The sequence below is a fragment of the Crocodylus siamensis genome, chromosome 5, assembly GCF_052110815.1.
Source record: "Crocodylus siamensis isolate JL-2025a chromosome 5, ASM5211081v1, whole genome shotgun sequence".
NCBI classification, from domain to species: Eukaryota; Metazoa; Chordata; order Crocodylia; family Crocodylidae; genus Crocodylus; species Crocodylus siamensis.
Genome location: NC_143399.1, coordinates 46612485 through 46633608, shown reverse-complemented (window position 1 = coordinate 46633608; position 21124 = coordinate 46612485). Strand labels below are relative to the sequence as shown.

The 21124-nt window shown below is 48.3% G+C and overlaps 1 protein-coding gene across 1 annotated transcript; it reads left to right on the top strand.

Annotated features, from left to right (window-relative positions):
- Nucleotides 1–1281: 1281 nt before the first annotated feature.
- Nucleotides 1282–20339, top strand: ALDH9A1 (aldehyde dehydrogenase 9 family member A1). Its single transcript, XM_090046844.1, has 11 exons — nucleotides 1282–1539; nucleotides 2722–2867; nucleotides 7834–7963; nucleotides 11202–11336; nucleotides 11932–12128; nucleotides 13520–13660; nucleotides 14914–15102; nucleotides 16661–16748; nucleotides 18553–18694; nucleotides 19553–19665; nucleotides 20154–20339. Exons 1-11 carry the CDS (start codon nucleotides 1365–1367, stop codon nucleotides 20246–20248), a joined length of 1551 nt encoding a protein of 516 aa, XP_089902970.1. The 5' UTR covers nucleotides 1282–1364; the 3' UTR covers nucleotides 20249–20339.
- Nucleotides 20340–21124: the final 785 nt, after the last annotated feature.

The following is a 21124-nucleotide window of genomic DNA, read 5'->3' as shown; positions in this document are numbered from 1 at the left end:
CCGTCTCCCCACCCCCCGAGCTTTCTTCCTAAGTAGCTCACTAGGTTGGCCAGGACCACGAGAAGATTAGAAACCCATGCTATGGCACAAGCCCATGACTTTTCTGCGTACCAGACAGGCAAGTGTCAGGGGTGTCCTTGAAGTATGCCATGTGTAACATGGGCTTTTTCATATGCCATTCCAAAACATGGGCCAAAGCCTATCAAAGTAGAGCTATAAGCCCCTACTGCTAAGGGGAGCCACTAAGGACCCATCACTGATCACTTAAGGTAAACAAAAGACAAAAGAGGAATGGGAGTGAAGGTCAAAGGTTTAAAACAAGTGCTCCAAGGGGGGACATCAAAAAGATCACATAGGACAGTGCCCCTTGGCTCTTAAATGAGTCAAAGGAGCCAGTGGACACTGCCCAGTGAATGGACCAGGGACAGAAAAACAGCCCTGCAGTCCCTGAGAGTCCCCCAAACCAGAGCCTTCTTGCTGCTCGGATAGATTGCTAACTTGGATAGGGTCAAAAGGATGTTGACCAGGAGGTCTGCGGACTTGGTGGGGCTATGGATGGGAAGTGCATAAATGAAAAGTTGGAGGAAGTGATGCAGCCAGAACCTCAGCGGAAAGCTCCGGCAGAGGCAGTGAAAGGGCTGCAGGTCGGTGCCCTCCAAGTGAGTGTGCGCCCACATCTCCCACTGTGCACAGAAGGGGCAAATATCAAGGGTGTCCATGAAATGAACCATGTCCATGTGGAGAAGATGGTCCAATGGTCTGACCCAGTAAATGGCAGTTCTGGAGTTTCATGTGAGAATCAGGGAGCACTGTACAGGAAGAAACCTGCACCCTCCAGTGACAGCGCGCAGTCGGGCCAAACTGAGCTTGCCTTTGGGAGCGAGAGTGGGCCCAGCTGCCCTTTCACGTGGCAGTGGGCTAGAAACCTGCGCTTGAGTTGCTGCACGTCTGTCTTCCAGCACGCACTTGTTGGCCGTTTGTGAGGCCTCAAGTGGGGTCCTTTTTAAATCTGTTTGATATTGCCTGTTTTCTAACAAATGTTACCAAAAAAAAAACCAAAACAGCACTTGTTGGCCGGCTGGCTCTGGGTAGCCGGGCCGTCGTTCTGCGTTGCACATGGTAGCCTGTCTACATGCACTGCGTGATTGACTGGGGAGTGGGGCGAGATACACATGCAAGGCCTCCCAGGGAGGCCACGAGTCCGTAGGGCTCTGGGTCCCCCCTGCGGTTTCACCCGTCCCGGGGGCAGGCTGGTCTCTGCCACGCAGGCGCGGCCGCGGCCCGGGGCAAGGGGCCGAGGGAAGGGGCGGCCCGTGTGAGCTGCGTTGCGCCGCCGCCCTCCTGCGCCCGCCTCCGCTTCCCTTATGTTCCCGCGGGCCCTGCTGCCCGGCCTCCGTCCCGGCCTCCTGCCCGCCGCCGCCGCCATGAGCAGCGCCACGGGCACCTTCAGCCTGCAGCAGCCCCTCAACTACCGCGCGGGGGCCCGCGTGCAGCCCGCCGACGGCGGCCCCAGCGAGGAGGTGCACGAGCCGGCCACAGGTACCGCCCGGGCCCGCTCCCGCTCCCGCTCCCTGCCCGCGGCAGCGCCGCCCCGGGGCACAAGGCTCCGGCGCCGCCGGCGGGGCGCTCCGCAGCCGAGGGCGCGAGGGCGAAGAGCTGCAGCCTCCCCGGGGGGCTCTTCCCTCTCGTGAAGGGCGCCGTCCGCCGAAAGGCTTGAGAGCCGGTTATCACCCGTTTCCCTTTTGTAGACCCCTTTGAATTGTTGATGAATTTTGGAAATACAAATTTGTAGAAGGAAAAACTTCTTCAGTGTCCCCAGCGCCTGGAATAGACCCTCGTCTCTCAAAGGTAGCTCAGCTTGGGCACTTAACGTCACTAGCCATGTATGACCTTAGCAGATAACACTTTGCACTAATAGCAGAATGGATGCATGCAGAGGCAGCACCTCTGGCAATGTAAGATTGTTAATAGATAGCGCTTGAGATCACTATCAAGAATGGTAGGTACAATCCTTACTAGTACCAACCTCTCCAGCAACAGTCTTGTAAGCCGAAGGACCGCGAAAGCAAATCAGCGCAGAACTTTGTCAGGTCTGGGTTTGGGAACAGTAAAAGTCACTGCCAGTACCAGTCTCTGGTGTTGGTATGGGGCTGTTTCAAAAGGTTTATTAAAAGCTATAACTTTTTATAATCCCACCATTTAAATAAGTCCAGCATCTCCAAAACAGCAACCAAAAAAGTTACCTGCAGTCCTGCAGAATCAGTATGAGGAAGATCATTTGCAGATAAATATTTTTAATAAGATCCTGTGGCTGGTGCTTGAAACTTAACAAACTTAACTTCATAACAAGATGAACACTGCCAGAATAGACCAGATTCTTCATTGCTCAGAATCTCTGAATTGAGATTGGATGCCACTCTGAAAGGGAGGCTGTAGTTCAACCAGGGGTTGCTGCACCTGATGCCAGAATGTTTGGGTGGAGTTCTGTGGTCTTATTTTATTTAGGAGGTTACGCTATGGCATAATAGTCTCTGTTTCTCAAATCATAAAGGTATATGCAGAAGTAGTCAGAGACAAAATTAACTCTCAAAGGCTCTAAACTATGAAGCTTGTTTATACTTTTAAATACTTGCTGATAATGAAACTGTTTGGCAGATGTCCTGGTAAGTAATCTTGGAGAGAGAAACCCCCCTCCCCATGAATTTCTCCTTTTCCTCCTAGGTCGTGTGATAGGTAAGTTTCTCTGCTCTGGAGAGAAGGAGGTGGATTTGGCTGTGCAGAGCGCAAAAGCTGCCTTTAAAATATGGAGTCAGAAATCGGGCATGGAACGGAGCAGAGTATTGCTGGAGGCGGCCAGGATTATCCGGGTATGTAGTGGATCTAGCTTCTGGTCTGGTCTGGTCTTGTCCTTGAATATTTTTCTGAGCTACTCCTTGAATGCTGCACAGCATATTAGCAGAGTCTGATGGTGATCTTTCTTTAATACTCCATGCATTTTAAAGTCATCTTTGAACCTGGAATTGCTCAGGAAGGACATCCAGTCTTATCATATAAATGGCAGCAGCCTTGTTCCTTCCAGTGATATAGGTTCATGCTCCTGATTTGTTTAGAGTCCCTCCCCTCCCCTCCTTTATTTATTTATTTTTTTAAACGTGTCTATCCCGTGTAACTTATACTATTGTAGGTGCCTGGAGTCATCTTCTATTTGGAGAAGAGGTGTTTTAGCTGTTATTACTGCCTTTCCAGCCACATGGTGGGAAGGTTGCTCTTCTAGTACGTACTGGGGTGAGCTAGTTGTCTGTCTGCTCTGCACGTTAATGTAATTTACATTGGCTTACCAAAGTGGCATAAGTTAAATTAATGTTAACATGTTTTGTGTCCTGGCCCTGAGTTTAGGTTTTGGGGTCACGTTGGTTATCTCTGTACTGCTGCTTAAATGTATAACATGTTTAATTTTGCTTGCCAGTGTAACAATTCACATAAGCTTACTGGAGGTGAAACATCACAGGTCCCAAATTTCTAGTTCCCTCAGGTCAAGAAATGAGGCTGGTATCCGTGTTATTTTAAAACTTAAGTTGCATAACTACGCAACTTCGAATTTAAATGGCCCTATACTTGCTTCATAGCTGTGGAGTACAGTAACCTCTGATTGGAATGTAGTAAACTGTGACTCATACTGGGGGAAAACATGAGGTCTTTGGAACAGAAAAGTCTATTTGATTTGTTTTTTAGGCTCGTTTCTTTTCTTTTCCTCTTCATAGTCCAGTTACCTTACCCTTATACTAAAATCATAATTCTGTTTTCAGGACAGGCTGATAAGCTCCAGCTGAACCTAATTATTTATTTTTTCCATATTTCTAGTTACTTTAGGTCCCTTCTGTGTTTGTTATGTTCTTACTGTTTGCAATTTCTCCCAGTTTTCTGAACTTCATTAATACTTATTTACTCTCACTTATAACTAATTTTAATAATAGACAAATTTTAACAAAAGCAGAACTAGGGTCAGAAGGGATCTTGTAGATCTTTAAGTCGGACCCCCTCCCTGGGCAGGAGAAAAACTGGGCTCAAATGACTCCAGGCAGGTAGGCATCAAGCCTCTTCTTAAAGACCCCCAGGGTAGGAGCCAGCACCACTTCTCTTGGAAGTTGGTTCCAGATCCCAGCTTTCCTGACGGTGTAGTAGTTCTTACGGATGTCTAATCTAAACCTACTCTCCAACAACTTGTGGCTGTTATTCCTTGTTATGCCAGGGGGCGCTAGGGGAAACGAGGTCTCTCCCAAACCCTTCTGGTCCCCCCTAGTGAGTTTATAGATGGTCACCAGGTCCCCCCTCAGCCTTCTCTTGTGAAGGCTGAACAGGTTTAGGTCCCGCAGTCTTTCATTGTAGGGTCTGCCCTGTTGTCCCCAGATCATGCGGGTGGCCCTCCTCTGGACCCTCTCAGCGTTATCCACATCCCTCCTGAAGTGGGACGCACAGAACTGGACGCAGTACTCCAGCTGTGGCCTGACTGGTGTCGCATAGAGGGGGAGGATCACCTCCTTGGCCCTACTTGAGATGCACCTATGGATGCACGACAAGGTCCAGTTAGCCCTGCCAACCGTGACCTCACATTGTCGGCCCGTGTTCATCTCAGAGTCAGTAATGACTTCAAGATCCTTTTCTGCCTCCGTGCTCTCAAGAAGGGAGTTTCCTATCTTATAAGTGTGCTGCTGGTTACTGCTGCCTACTTCCCCCCAGGTCAAATATGACCCGTCCACCACCACCCTCTGAGTAGGACCCTTCAGCCAGTCTGCAGTCCATCTGACTGTGTAGGCATCGATGCCACAGCTGCATAGTTTTTTAATGAGGATGGGGTGGGAGACAGTGTCAAAGGCCTTGCTGAAGTCCAGGAAGACTACATCCACAGTGACACCTGCATCCAGTGCTTTTGTGACCTGATCATAAAGGCAGTCAGGTTGGTCTGACATGACCTGCCCCTAATGAAACTGTGCTGGTTGCCCTTGAGCATCCCTGAAGCCGGCCCATCGCCAATGTACTCCTTGATGGTCTTCTCAAAGAGTTTCCCTAGGATTGAGGTAAGACTGATGGGCCTATAGTTGCCCGGGTCCTCCCTCCTCCCTTTTTTAAAGATGGGGACCATGTTGACTATCTTCCAATCATCTGGCACCTGGCCCGAGCACCATGAGCGCTCGTAAAGCCATGCCAAAGGCCTTGCAATAACCCCTGCTAGCTCCCTCAACACCCTGGGGGTGGAGAGCATCTGGACCTGCTGATTTGAACACGTCCAGCCCCTCCAGAAGCTCTCTAACCTGGTCCTTCCCAACCTGAGGTCTGGAGGCGTTCCCCTTAAGTCCGTCTTGCATCACGGTGGGGAAGTCCTGGTCCCTGCACAAGAAAACGGAGGTGAAGAATTGGTTAAAGAGGTCTGCTTTCACCCCTGGCGCAACCACCAGATTGCTCAGAGAATCTTGCAGGGGCCCCACGTTTCCCGGTGCCTTCTTCATCCTCCCTATATATTTGAAAAAGGACTTTTTATTATCTTTGATCTTGGACGCTAGTCCTAGCTCTATGTCCGCCTTAGCTTTTCTTACAGGCCCGAGCAGAGGAGGTATACTCCTCTTTGGAGAGAGCACCCCCCTTCCACCGGTTGTACACCTCCTTTCCGGCAATCAGGCATTCCCAGACACCCTTGGTGAGCCAGGGGGGCTTTCGAGCACTCCTGCCCCCCTTGCTTCTTGTTGGGAAGGTCACCCCTTGGGCCCCGAGTATTGTCTCCTTAAGGAATGACCACTCACCTTGGGCACTGAGTTCCCCTGTTCTTGAACCCCAGTGCCTCTCCCACTAATCTCAACTCATTGAAGTTGGCCCTCCTTGAAGTCTAGGGCTACTGCCTTGCTGCAGGCCCTTAACACCCTGCGCTGGATGGTGAATTCCAGCAAGCGATGATCGCTGTCCCCCAGGTGGTCAAGGACCTGGAGGCCCCTTACCAGGTCGTCGCCTGTGGCGAGGACCAGGTCCAACAGGGCATTTCCTCTGGTGGGACTGTGCACCTTCTGAATTAAGTGGAGGTCCTGTATCTCGGCCAGAAACCTCCTGGAACGGTCCGACCTGGCTGACTGTTCCTCCCAGCAGATGTCCGGGTAATTTAAATCACCCATGATAACTACATCCTTTGCCTTAAGTGCCTCTGCGAGCTGACCTGAAAATTCCCTGTCCAGCCCCTCCCCTTGGTTGGGGGGTCTGTAGTAGACTCCCATCTCCCCACGGATCCCTTGTATCTTGACCCGGAGCACTTCAGCTTGCGCCTCCTCTGACCCCATTCTGCTGGCAGAGGATGTGTATTGCTCCTTGACATAAAGTACCACACCCGCCCACCTTTCCTTCCTTCTCTATCCTGCCTGTAAAGCCTATAGCCCCTAATGCTAACTGCCCAGTCATGGGATGAATCCCACCATGTTTCTGTAAGCCCTATTATGTCTGGGTCTGAACTGGCTATTCTGAGGGCGAGTTCTTCCTGTTTATTCCCCATACTATGAGCATTGGTATATAGACACTTAAGGCCTTGCCTAGCTGCGTGTGCCACCCCCAGATTTAGGAGACTGTCCGGACCCCTGTTTCTTATCTGGGCACTCCTTGCATTTGTCACCTATCTTGCTCGGGTGGTGTCTCCTTGTCTTCTTGCTGCCCCCTCCCCCTACGAGGCTAGTTTAAAGCTCGCTGTACAAGATCAGCCAACCTGGAAGAGAAGATACACTTGCCTTTAGGAGAGAGGTGAAGCCCATCCCACCCCAGCAAGACCCCCGCCCAAAAGCATGGGTCATTATTAAGGAACCCAAGGCCTGTCTGGCAGCAAACTGCATAAGCACCAGTTGACCTCACCAATGCAGGCCCCGTGTCGCCGTCCCCACCTACTCACTGGAAGAAGAGAGGAGAATACCACCTGCGCCCCCGTCTTCTTAAGCTTGTCCCCCAGAGCCTTGAAATCCTTCATAATGAGGTCAGGGTTGCCCCGGCCGCATCATTCATCCCCACGTGGATGACAGCTGTGGGGTACTGGTCTGTAGGTCGGATGTAGGCCGGGATCCTCTCCGTGATGCCCCTAACCCGAGCTCCTGCCCCCGGACCCCACTGAGCACCCCCCCACAGACGGGGGCAAGGGGCCACCAACCCCACCATGAGCTCTGTCTGGGTGGAGGTCTCAGAGCCCATGACAGGCGGCAGAGCCCCTGGCAGGTGCGCTCCACATCTGCACCATGTCTGCAGCGCTGTGCCTATTGCTTTTGCTTGCTGGAGGTGCCGCTCTGGGCAGCTACCTCACACCCGCCTTATGCGAATGCCGGCGCAAACACCAGCGCGCCCTTACAGAGCACGCCTGTTTGTATGCAGTGTTCGCGTGTGCTGCCCGCATGTGGCTCAGGAGCGCGGCTCCCTGTTGGGCGAGCTAAGAGGGCTCTGGAGGGCTTCCCCTCTGGATCCACCTCAGCTGCGCTGTACCCTCTGCCCTACTTAGCTTAGGAGAAAATCAGCTGTTGCTGCCCCTGCCACCATCTCCTCCACAGCTGCTGCCTTCACTACCGAGGTAAGATGGGTACATGTGTGGTATACGTGTGGCACACGTGCACCCTGCTCCCTCTGCTCCTGCAGAGTGTGAAGTGTGAAGCAAGAATAAAATGTTGGCAGACATCAGCAGTTTTCTGGTTAGAAAGCTCATGTTGTAGATGAGAATAGGCGTTATTGATGGCAAAGATTGTCTTCATCCATTTTGAAAAGCAGCTAGCATGCTAGGTGGCATCACTGTATCTCTGATATGTTATTTCTTTGCTCTACCTACAGGAACAGAGGGATGAAATTGCCAAGATGGAAACCATCAACAATGGGAAATCCATCTTTGAAGCCAGAGTGGACATTGATATATCTTGGCAGTCCCTGGAGTATTATGCAGGGCTGGCAGGGTCTCTAGCAGGTGAGAGCTGTACTAGTTGTTATTTAGTGGAGCCTTGTTCATTTTCCATAACTGGGAATTGTCACTGTAGTATACCAGGGACCTATTGAGTTACTTCCTAATAAATCTTTGGCCTGTTAGAAAGTCTTGGACTATTTGACTGGAATAGAATTTTGATTTCTTATCCAGGATATTGCAATGTCCTATGGTGGTTGTTAGACATGGTGGAGGAGCCACAGCTGTGTTCCACTTAAAATGTGTTTGACTACATGGATTCAATTAGGACTGCCTCTGATTTAGTTTGGAGCAGAATTTGACCCATGAAATAGTGACCAGATGGGCAAGATGCTGACTCAACATGTAGCAAGACCTTGTATGTGTGCTTCTCTGTTGCACTGTGGGAGAAACAATTGGCTATGCTGCTAGGGTTATGGGCTACTGCTGGGGCAGTTTCTTTCTTTTTCTTGTCTTTCTAAGTGCTGGAGATCTTTTAATTTCCACCCAGAAAGACTTTTGACAGCAAGGTCAAAGGCATCTCTTTTTTTTTTTTTTTTTTGCACTTGAAGCATTATCCATGTAATTTCCAGTGTTCTGGGCATAAAAGCCTGTTGTGCCTTGTATGTAGTCATGGCGCCCCATTGGAACAAGTATCTTGTGGTTGGCTCAGTGCTGGATTTAGCTGTCCTGGTCAGTGCTGAATGTTGTCTAACGAGATAGTCAATGTCAGGATTATGTTACTTCACTTGGGTGTTTCACAGTTTTTCAAAGACAGCAGCTCTGCATTACAGGGTTTTTATCTGGAACCTATCTGGTTTATACTGTTGGACAGAATTACTCAAGTCGACCCAGCCTTGAGATCTTATCAGGCAAGCCCATCTACAGAAACCACTACTCTGTTCCCTTTTGTTCCAACTCCTTAGATGCATGTAACTCCCAGAACTGGGGCTTTCTCCTGATTGATAACTAAGTGAGAGTCTGTTTGCCTGTAGCTGGATTTTTTCAGAATGATTAACAGAATGGATCTTCACCCTCCGTCTCGAGTTCTGGACTTGTGTTGAATACCCTGGGGCAGTGGCCTGCGTCCTTATAGAGTCTCACCTAGGACATTTGTGGTTTGAGATCAGATTGGCAGTACAGCAGAGATTTTTCTTAAGTGTCTCAAGGGTGTTGGGCAAGAATTGAACAGGGTTGTGAATCTGTACTAATCTAATCCGATGGCTCCATTACAGAGGCTTGAACTTGAACTAGGTTACCTTGTCCCAGAGATGCTGTAGTGTTATAGAAGAAATTGGTTTGAGCTAGTGGTGTTACTTGTTGAGCTCTACTGACCTAGGCTTTGCCACAGAGTCTTAAATACAGAGCTGGACAAAGAAGAAACTGGGGAAGAGCAGGTATCAGATGAAAGTGATCACTGTTCAAGTGTAGAGGTCCCAGCTGAGATCAGGGCACTATTATATGAAGAGCTACACATGCGTGCACATGCTCTTGCTCTCTTTCCTAGTCAGGTCCTGCTGTGAGGAGCTTAATCTAAATAAAGAAGAGTGGGAAAGGGAGTCTTCCCCTTCTCTACAGAGGGAGAATGAAAGCAGAGGAGAATGAGGGCTCCCTGCAGAAGAAGGACAGGGTTTTCTGGCAGAGGTGGAAATGAGATGGTCCCAGGAAATCTGGATTCACTGTCTTCATTAGAAGACCATACTGTCATTGCTGGCATGATAGAAGGGAGTGAGTTGTGAAAGGGGCTATATGATATAGGGCCTCTGACAGCAGGGGACTGGGTTTGATGACTAGGAGGGCACTGCCATTCCTGTGCTTCTATAACTAAGTCCAGTCAAATTCCTTGGAGTTCTAGGTACCTGGTGAAGTATGTCTTCAGTATTAGTCTTCTGTGTACGAATCCCTTGCTGTTTTTCATGGCACTGTGGAGCTTTCACCCTCTGAGTTCACTAAAAAATAGAGTTGCTCTTGACTCAGGTACTTGGACTGTTTTGAGAAATCCCTTTGTGAGGCTAGCGGTCTCTAGTAACTTGTGTGTACTAGGGGTGCACCAATAAAGATTTTCTTGACTGATACTGATGGCTGATCATTTACCAGCCATATTGGCCAATCCCAATTTAATAGCCGATCTACAGATATGCAGCCCAGCAGCTTGGAGAGCGGCATCCTGCTGGTAAGTCTACGGGGAGGAAGGGGCATGGGAGTGGGGCGGATAGAGGCCCCCACAGTGAGGGAGGGAGTGGGGTAGGGGCAGGTGCTGCTCAGCCAAGGCAGTGAATGCAACCTTAGGGCCAGAATGGAGCTGCGGGCAGCTGGTCACCCTGGGTGGGGCAGTTCCCTGCCTCTGCATGCACCCCTAAGTTGAGGCAAGGGGGGCATGTGCCACCCCTGATTTGTGCATGGGGCAAGGGTGGGCTGTGGGCTTGGGGACAGGGGCTGCACCAGTCTTTTCCTGCCTGGGGGGACTGGGCCAGGCCTGCACTCAGGTCACGCAGAGGTGGGGTGGGTTCAGCTGTGCAGGGTGGCTCTGGGGGGGTTACGGGTAATTTTGGGGTGGCCATAGGCTCCCAAGCTTCCTCACTGCTGCTGCTGCCACCACCGCTGCTCATCTTGTGCAGCTGAGCCTACCTGGCCCCTTCCTGCTCTGAGCAAAGCCCTGGCCCAGCCCCCTGCTGGGAAGAGGCTGGCTCAGCCCCTGGCCCTGAGCCAGCAGAGAGCAGCCTGCCTTTGCCCCACGCACAAATCTGGGGGGCACGTACCCCCCCCCATGTCTCCCCTGGGGCTGCACACAGCGGTGGGGAGCCACCCCCCTCCCTACACTGCAGCAGCTGTCCCACACCTTGCCCTGTGGTTGCATTCACTGCCCTGGTTAGGCAGTGCCTGCCCCTGGCCCACTCTCTCCCTCCCTCACCATGGGGGTCTCGACCTGCCTTCCCATGCCCCTTCCCTCCTACATATTTACCAGCAGGAGGCTGCTCTTCAGGCTACCAGGCTGCATTTGTGGTACAGCTGCACACATGCACACAGCATTTATCTGACATTTGGCCAAAAAAAGCCAATGGCTGGTAACTTTAATTTTCCTTTTATTGGTGATGGTCCAATCTGTGACTGAAAAAGGTGCATCTTCAGTGTGCACCTTCAGTAAGCAGGGGGTAGGAGATATATTAACAAGGATATAGGACATTGCACCAGGCGCTGCCTGATGGAGCTGCAAGGTGTTGTGCTTCATGCTGCTCTAATTTTCTGTTTTCATTCTCCTGCTCAGGTCAGCATGTCCAGCTTCCTGGAGGGTCCTTTGCTTACACTAGAAGAGAGCCACTTGGGGTGTGCGTTGGGATTGGAGCCTGGAACTACCCCTTTCAGATTGCTTGTTGGAAGTCTGCCCCAGCCTTGGCATGCGGTAATAGAGACCCCCACCCTGTGTGTTTAGGTTTTTGAGGAGTGAGGGATCATAAGGGGAAGGAAAGATTGGGGATAAGTGTTTATGGACTAGGAGTGCACTTGGTGGCTAGTAAAGAAACTGATGGGCTCCTAGGCAGGGATTGAAGACTGTGATTGTGGCATGGAGAGGAAGAAACCAAGAAAAGGACATGAAAGTCAGTAAATGGGAGCTGAGGCAGAACTGTGACAGGAAGAAATGCTGTTGCCTCAGACCAAGCAAGTAAGAGGTCATGCTAAACAGTAGTGTACAGAAAAGGAAGAAATCAATGCAAAATCTTTGCCCCAGTTCCTTCTTGGATTGTTTTCTAGTACCAGGTACCATACTGGTACAGGGTCACTGCTGAGAATGATGCAGTCGGCATTGGCCGCCATGTCAATTGGTTACTTCAAGTCTTTGATTTGGATCCTGCCCCTGCCCTTTCTAGATGCTTATTGAGATCAAGCTCTTTTCTTCTTCCATGTGGGTGATCTGTCTAAATAATTTTCCCTTCCTACCTTCCAAGCTTTTCAAGTTTTAATCTCCCCCCTCCTGTTTTTTTTTTGGATTCTTGTAGGTAATGCCATGATCTACAAGCCCTCTCCCCTCACCCCCATATCAGTGGTGATGTTGGCAGAGATCTTCAGCAAAGCTGGTGTGCCCAAAGGATTGTTCAATGTGGTGCAAGGTGGAGCTGCCACCGGCCAGTTTCTGTGCCATCACCCAGATGTGGCCAAGGTTTCTTTCACTGGGAGTGTGCCAACAGGCATCAAGGTAAAGACCCTTCAGCACTAGAGGAGGGTAAGAGGCTTATAATTGTGCCTCTAATGTCGGATGATGCTCTTCAGGTCAAATCTTCCTGCACGGTTTTGCATAAGCCCACTGCCAAAGACATGGAAGGGGCATGACATGAAGCTACTCTTAGGACACAAAACTGTTATGTAAAAGGCTGTGCTGAGTCTTCAGCATTTGGGGCTGGTTTTAGGCAATAACTCTTCAAGGGTGTGCTCACAGGTTGAAGAGGGTAAGTCTTCCTGTCCTTGCGTAGAGTGTAGCTAATGGATAAATCTGGATATTCCTGGAAATTTAATAAGGCTCCCTCAGTCAGCCCCAAACTTGAATTAAATCTCTCTTCTTCCCCCCACCTCCATGTAGCTGAGGAGGAGAAATTGATAGCTGTTCCTACTCTTCAACACATGTCCACCGCCCCTCCCCTAGCCCCCCCCTCCCCATGTGCACGTTAAAGCTGGTTAGGAAACTTTAAATGGTTTTTGTGGAAAATGCAAAAATCTCTGATCTCACAGATCAGCAAAGAAGGGCTATTTCAGTGAATTCATACAGCCATACTAATCACTCTGGGGCTTTTGGAAATCTTTACCTTGGGTATGTTAGTCTGGGACTTGAGGATTTTCTTTTCCCCCCATTAGTGTGGGATACCCAAGTAGTCCCATTTCCTCTGGTGGCAGATGGGGACCTCACTCATACCCTTGGTTTACAGTTACTGCCTGCCAGAACTAAACACATCTGCTTCTTACAACCCTCCCTTTTTTCCCTGCCCCCCTCATGTCTTGCTGGTTTCTCTAAAAAAATCCATTCTCTCATCAGGTGGTGACCCAAGAAGTTGAGGGTAGTTGGGGGGTACACTAGCTCAGTACAGATGTGGTTGCTGCTTTTGGTATTATGGATATTGCCACATTTATGTACTAGTGCATCACCGTAAACGCTGGGCTAGCGATGCCCCTGTATGTGCAGTTCTGGCTGCTGTTGTGTGCCTGGATCCTTCCTGACTAGTTCATTAGTTTTAAGTGTGTTTTAACTTACAGCATGGAAGATTTCCAGGAAGCCTGGTTCTTCAGGGATTTTTCTGCCATTTTAATCTACAGAAAGTATCCTGGAAATGTGCCCAGGCTGGAATGAACAGAAGTCCAGAAAAGCAATATCCAGCTTTCTGAATGACTTATTTCTGTTGGAAAGGGCTTGTGTGTGGGGCCAAGTCTTGTCCCTCACCCCTTCTCTAAAAAGGGGGGACAGGAGAGGAGTTCCTCCTTGCTCAACCTGTACCCTGTTCTCAGAGGTGGGTGTTTGTGGGTTTGCTTGGCCCCCCCTGTTGTAGCCCTTTGTCCATTCCTCATTATCTTGTCCTTTCCTTCTCTCCTTTGTGTCAGATCATGGAGATGTCAGCCAAAGGAATCAAACCAGTCACACTGGAGCTGGGGGGCAAATCGCCCCTCATCATCTTCTCTGATTGTGTCTTGGAGAATGCCGTGAAAGGAGCTCTCATGGCCAACTTCCTCACCCAGGGTGAGGTGCGTGCCTCTGTGGGGGTGGGAACAATCACCTGTTCATTTCCTACTCATGGGATAAGCTTTAGGGAGGGGAGTAGGCAGAAAAGATTGAGGAGTTAGATTTTTCCCATTCTTATCCCCATCCTACAGATAATGTCCCTGTGGACAATGCCATTACATTTTCAAGTTATTTTTACTCTCTTTTCCTGTAACAAGGAACCTGCCTTAGACAGCAGCACATGTGATGAAACATGCCTGTGAAGCTATTCACTGGGTCTCAAGAGAGCCACCCTGTTACTGGTGGCATATCACATGAGTCCTGCTAGTGGTGAAAATAATGCTAGAAGGCAAAATTTGGGGAGGAATGCTTGCTTCCATGACACCTTTCAGTTCCACAGTCAGTTGCCCACAGAAACTGTGCTTCTCAGTGGTGGAGCTGATATCACTGTAGGCTCATCTGCTGGCTGGTATCTTACATAGACCAGCCATTCCCACTCTTTGCCCCTTGGGGTCTGAGCCATAGTGGGGCAGTCAGGGCAGATTGCTCTGGCTCCCCCTTGCAGTCTTTTTAAATTCTGTTATCCTTCAAGTCTGCTGTAGCAAATCTGCAGTACTGCAAGGCTTTTCTTGCTGACCTCCTGCCAGATTCTGTAAGATTTACTTTACACCCTGTCTGACACAGGCTCCAGGAGCATGTTGGCTTTCTGTAGCTCCTGGCTGGATAATTACTAAATCGCTGTGGTGTCTCTTGATGGCAAGTCTGGGGTTTGAACAGCCAGCTTGGGTTATATCTCATGCTTTTGGCTGTATAGGCCTTCACCACTTGATGGTGCTAAGACTACTAAAAATCCTTGCTTGCAATATGCTTTGTGGTAAGAAAGTGAATGGAGACAATAGGGACAGCCCCAGAGTTGGGAGGGTTCCAGGGCTGTTACAACCTCTGTAATCAGTCACACTGACAGGAAACTGCAGTTTTACTTCTGGGCTGTACAAGGGTGAGCCAGCAGGGGAAGAAGCCCAAATCTTTCAGATTCCTCCCAGTATGGGTAGGGAAAGATAGTTGGGGTGTTTTTTAACTTAGTAGCCACATTAGTAATTTTAGCAACCAGTTACCATATTCCATTTCTAGAAGATACCAATCTAAATGACACAGATGGTGGCTTGTGCTTGTCAGGTGCATGGGATAACATGCTGTATAGGAGGGTTGTAGTATGTTTTACACCCCTCCGATTCCCCAGAGAACCTTATGCTGCATTGCACGTTCCCCCACTCAGGTTTGTTGCAATGGCACTCGAGTGTTTGTGCAGAGGGAGATCCTGGACGCCTTCACAAAGGAAGTGGTGAAACGCACACAGAAGATTAAAATTGGAGACCCACTTCTGGAAGACACAAGGATGGGGGCTCTCATTAGCCAGCCCCACCTGGAGCGAGTCCAGGGATTCATTAAGCAGGCGAAGGAGCAGGTGAGAGCACCAAATTGTCTTGGATTGAATGGCATTTGTTTTAGTGTCCTGACATTTTGGAGGAGGGACTTCCACCTTCCTCTGCCACTCTTGTAATAAACAAGTGATATGCTTCTTCCCCCTCCCTTCCCCCATGCCTTATGGGGTAAAGCTCTCTTCTGCTGTAGCTGCACTGGTGAGCCTAAGAGAGGGCTACATGCTTTAGGGATGACAAATGACATGATGACTAGACAGTGATTCTGAGATGCAGGATCTCAAAGTACTACCCAGGGCTAGGGGATCATAGGTTAATTTGCATTTTAACACACAAAGCTGAGATTCAAACTCCAGGCTTGTTTGATGTATTTATGGGACATATATAGATGCTGCAGAATCTGGGCATTTTATTTTAAAAAAATGTGCTCATGCTTGCAAAAAAAAATACCTCTTCAGATGTGAGAGGCTAACTGCTACAGTGACACATCGCAAAGTCAGCAGGTAGTACCTCTGGGAGTGGTGAAGTTCCCAGCCTCTTTGCTCTGAGTTAGTCATTGCTAGTGGTATTTAATGAATGATGTATTTAAACAAATAGAGTGAGGAATAGAATGAGTAAAATCTGGATGGGGAGAACAGGAGGTTGGTTAAGACAGGGAATTGTTACATACAGGCTAGATTCTACCCTTGATCTTTGTGCAGGCTTCCTGTGGGTCCCACTGGGAGTTTTTTACTGTGGGTTGACTGAAAAAGTTTATCTAAATATGTACTATGGACCGAAATTAGGTTAAATTTGGCCTTCTATACATAGGCGTCTGATAGGCCTTGGCTAAAGGTTAACTGTAGCTCTCTTTTTTTAATGTTAGGCCAGTAACAGATCATGTGAGCAGATTGAATTACAGCTCACTGAGCTCTCAAAACAAAGCAGTGAGAAACACATTCTTCCTGCCAAGTGCCAGGTTCAGGACTCTGCATTAGCCTTTCTGCCTATTTACAAGGGGCTGCAGCTCCTGGCTGTACCAGACATGTTAGCAATATCAGTGCTGTTCTCCTGTTGCATACAAAGCCCTGAACTTGGGCCTGAATATGAGCCCAAGCTCCTGAACAAGCTCTTAATGGGAAACAGCTAAACCACATTTATGCAGAATAAGGCCTCCTTATCCCTGGGAAGTTACTGATTCTGTAGCTAGAGTGACATGGTCTGGTCTCTAGCAGCTCTGAAAGGGTGTAGGGAGAGTAGTTTCTGGTGTGTTAGCCTCCTGAACAACCAGGAACTTCACTGTGCAGCTCTTACCAAAACAGATTTGACTTTTTTGCCATTCTGTCCCTCCAGTAGGCTCATGGGGATGTTGGATTCCAAGATTATAAGTCAGTCTGGCTTTTGCCTCACTCTTAAATGCCCCATCAGGAGGCCAGGTCCTGAGCAAGCATGAAGGCATGGCACAGGGATAATAATACAAGTGAGAGTGGTGAATGAAGTGACATGAATGTGTTGGCTGTGGCTGCTGCTGGCTGACGGGCACATCAAGGCTCTGTGCAGACTCTTGGACGTGCCTGTCTATCTTCTGGTTTGGCTTATTTCCAGGGGGCAAAAGTGCTATGCGGTGGCGATCTGTATGTTCCAGATGATCCCAAACTGAAGAACGGATACTATATGCAACCCTGTGTTCTAGGTATGGTTTCTCATCTCATTGTTGGTACTGTTTTATGAATAGGTTAATCCTAACAAATCTCTTGTGTATCTGGTGATAGCTGGAACAGTCTGATAGCTGATTTCCAGGTAGCAGTGTAGCTGTCAGCCCAGCCTAACCTCTGAGTATTTAAGCCACTTCCTGGATGGGTTCTGCAGCCCACACTGATGCAGCTTGTACTTGTGTAGACAACCCTGAGCTAACTTTAGCCTAGCACAAGTGGCATTACACTCCTTGAATACAATGCATATATATTCTGAAGAGGATAACCATTGGAACACTCAAGCTGCATAGGAACATGCCAGATTAAATTAGTGGTATATGTGCCTAACAATAGACAGTATTTGATGATTCAGAGGGAGATGAATAAACCCCCCAGAAAGGACAACTGCAAGACAATCCGTTCAGAAGGTGACATTTTCACCCTGATCTGGGCAATTAGTGGCTGCTTTACATTAGAAGCCTGAATGTTGATACCCACTTGAGAAGATGTAGCCAAGTAGTGTGGCTGTTCAAAAAAAAGGTCACTTCTTCTTTATTCTTGAGTTCTTTGAATATTTTTGAGCATCTTACTTTCCTGTCTAGTGAAAGTGAGTGCTTCAGGCAAATCACAGACAATATTTAAAAAAAAAATATTGCTTTCCTTTTTCTTTTTTAAATGGAGAAGCTCCCCTGGTGGTACTGAGTGCCCAGTCTTCTCTTCACTGTTTGTTTGGTACACCTTTTCATTGCTTCTCTTATTTGCCCCCTCTTTTAACTGAATAGCTCCCTCATCTCAGTTTCTTGCTTTCTAATGCAATTAGACTTTGTGTCTGCTGTTGGTTTTGTGTAGGGGTGGCCTGTTCTGACTACTCTAGTGGAGGGTACACTTTTCATATAATGTAGCAGTATTTTCATTATCTTATCCGATTCTTTATACTTCTTAGCATCTTGCTTCATTGTTGGCCACTGCATGCAGAGTAGATTCTCTGAGCTGTCCCTGGTGGTACCTTAAGGGAGGAGGGTAATTCAGACTATCCTTTTTAACTTGCCTTCACTATCCACTTGCCCAATTTTACTTGCAAAGAGCTTCAAGAATTTTTTAACACCCAATTAACTTACTGTTCCCTGGTAAATGTTAAAGTGAGGAACTGGAAATATGAACAGCTGCTGAGGGCTTTGAATAGTGGGGTATATACCTTTTCCTCCTCTTATGAGGACAGAACCAGAATCAGAGTGTAGTCTGGTGAGGATTGATCTTTACCCCTCAAACCTCCAAGAGTTAGGACATAATAAAGGTGAACAGCATTCAAGCTTGCAACCCTCAATTTGGTTAATATATCTTGTTACTGGTTGGCAGTGCCCTCCCACACCCCTTTAGCCCTTGGCCTCTCACACACTTAAACCAATACCTTTTCAATACCACCCTGCACATGCAGGGAGTATTGTCCTGGGTAATGGTTTTATGTTAAAGTTCAGTACAAGAGTGGACTTTCATAGGACACAATGGATGGTATGTGGTTTTCTAGACAGAAGGGATGCAGCCTTTCTGCTCATTTGGTGTTTAGCAGAATGACTGATCAGAGGATGGTACAAAAGCAAATGCTTGTACTGCACTGAAGACTGCACCTACCATGATCCCTTTCCACTCTGCATTGTGGTCCTCACCTTCTAGTTTGGCTAGTAGAATGTCACTTAACAGTTCTTCAGTCAACACAGCAGGTTATGGTGGTGCAGTATTTAAGTACAGAGAGTTCCCCTCTACAGATGCTTTCACTGAAATTTAATGAACTGTAATGTTTTGCAGGGAACTGCAGAGATGACATGACATGCGTGAAAGAGGAGATCTTTGGACCTGTAATGTCCATCCTACCATTTGACACTGAGGAGGAAGCTGTAGAGAGAGCCAATAACACCCCATTTGGGCTTGCGGGTGGTGTCTTCACCAGGTACAGATAGGGAGCAGTGTCAGTTGTAGAAATGGACTAATGGTAAAGGAAGCCATTTACTGAATCAATTGCCTTCAGGGCTTGGTGTTCCACTTAGAGTGCACAATCTGAGCCACAAGTGGCTTTCTGTAATAGCTACATGGAGCAGTATGGTAGTTCCATTCATGCTTTATCCTATTTTTTCTGGCACTATCATTTGTATTGTAATTGAATCTAAAAGGTTCAGCCAAGATTGGGGCCCTGCCATTATTAGTCATTTTGTAAACCTGCAGTAGGGAAGAGCTCCTGCTTCAGAAAATTTGCAGTGTAAAAAAACAAGTCTAACAAGAAATGTATCTTGGCAAAAGTGCAGGTCTTGTAAGTAATAAGGCAGTTTCTTCCAGTTTGCCCCTAACGTAACAACCCACCTCCCAGCTGTCACTTGAATGTCTTCAGTCCTTGCTCAGCCTGAGTATTCTCTTTCCTTGCCATGCAAAGATGGTTTGCTTCCTTTTGGGGGTGGGGCAGGGAGGAGCAGATGATGAGCCAGAACTGGCCCTTGGTGGTTTCTCTGATTGTGGTGGAAAGGATGGAGACAGGTGGCCCATGTAGCCCCAGCTTGCTGCCCTGCATCTAGTGGCTATAGGTCAAGTACAACCCATGAGCAAAGACTGGGTGCTGTGTGTAAAGAACCCCAAAACACTGCATGCTGGTTGGGGGTTAAATCTGCATTCTCTTCTCTATATGGTATGTGTGGACATGGGGAAGGAAATGGCTGCCTGTGGGACTCAAGCACCCAGTTCTTGAGCTGTGTGCAGAGGTGTGGGGAGTTGGCATAAGAAGGGATGGCTCTTGCTGAACTGCTGCTATCTCCTGCAGGGATATCCAGCGGGCTCACAGGGTGGTAGCTGCTCTCCAGGCTGGTATGTGCTTCATTAATAACTACAACATCAGCCCAGTGGAGCTGCCATTTGGAGGATACAAGATGTCAGGTGAGCTTTGTTTTGGCTTCTTCTCTAAACCTGCAGAGATAAGAAGGTTGGTGATAGGATGGAGTGGTATCCATCCTTATAGGCTGAGGTAGATAGGATATCTCTGCTCTGCCCTTGGGAAGCCAAAAGTGCCTGGTTACTACTGTTCTGAGGGCTCTGCACTAGACTTCCCAGTACCACAGTTACATGTGAATGGAGAGACTAGCAAGTGGGCTATAAATTTGCAAACAGAAGCAGCAAGGGAAATTTAAACTACATAGCTTGGCTCCCAGGTCAGAACTGCCTTCAGTTCATCTTTATTGTAGGGGTAATTTGAAATGCTATTAATGCAGGAATGCTGCTGTATTCCCTTCAGGGCTGGGGAGAGGCTTAGTGTTCTGATCCCTTGGCTGGTTACAAGAATTTGTTCCAGGGAGATGAGTAAACTCCATCCACTGCCAGCACACCTATTTATCTCACCCTTGGATCTGCTGTTTTGTCCTTCACAGGGTTTGGCAGAGAGAATGGCAAAGCAGCAATGGAGTATTACTCGCAGCTGAAAACCGTCTGTGTGGAGATGGGGGATGTGGAGTCTGCCTTCTAATGGCCTCAGGCCTTGCTGGGATGCAGCACACCGTTCTAGTCTGTCCTGTAATAGTTTTCACATGGTAGTAATAAAAGTGCCCTGAATATTAGGTAACAAGTGCCAAGGGGGGAAAAGTAGGGGAATATGTTGCAGTCCTACAAGCAGTGAGGACTTAGGCTTCTGGGTATGTCACTTTTTACTGTCTGCAGGGGAGACTGACTCACACAATGGCATATGATTCAATACCAGCTTCTGTTGAAACATTCACACTACACAAAAGGGCTATAACCATAAGAGTTCCTGACTGAATACTGGGATGGGCCTAGGCCCTTTCCTGTATGGTATGCCATACCCAGGAGCTGAGCTGAGAGAAAACAGTGTCAGCTACACCCCAAACTCATTCTCTTCCATTTGGGCTCACTTTAAAAAAGCGTTACTGCAATTAATGCACACAGACATTTAATGGTAGAAGAATTGTCCCAGGAGCAGTAGAAGTAGAACTTACAGCCCACTCTGTGTCTATTTTCTGTATTAAGCTCTCTCAGCTTGACAAGGCTAGAGGCTTCACACCAGGTTTTGAACCTAAGCTGGCTGTTGCTATGTGCATTGGTCACTTGAAGAGGCCTGACTGACACCATCCAGTACATGTGTAGTGAGGGTAGTGTTTAATGATGCCAAACAGCTGTGAGATGCTGCTGCATCACCTCTGTCAGAATGAATATTGATGAGTTGTTTGATACCGCCATGCTTCCCCCCCTTCCCCTTAAATAGCTTGCTTACTGCTGTTTGTATACTTTCAGAAATCACTCTAAAACAAGTGTCTAACTCCTTATTTAGGAAACAAGTAAAAGTCCAGACACAACTTTTGAGACCTGTTTTGTGCAAGTATGGGAG

Bases quoted from the DNA above. Each gene is read 5' to 3' on its own strand.
- ALDH9A1 (XM_090046844.1), top strand. From the start codon at position 1,365: ATGTTCCCGCGGGCCCTGCTGCCCGGCCTCCGTCCCGGCCTCCTGCCC. The intron at 15,103-16,660 runs GTGAGAGCACCA...GCTTATTTCCAG, and splicing joins TTAAGCAGGCGAAGGAGCAG to GGGGCAAAAGTGCTATGCGG. The intron at 16,749-18,552 runs GTATGGTTTCTC...AATGTTTTGCAG, and splicing joins TATGCAACCCTGTGTTCTAG to GGAACTGCAGAGATGACATG.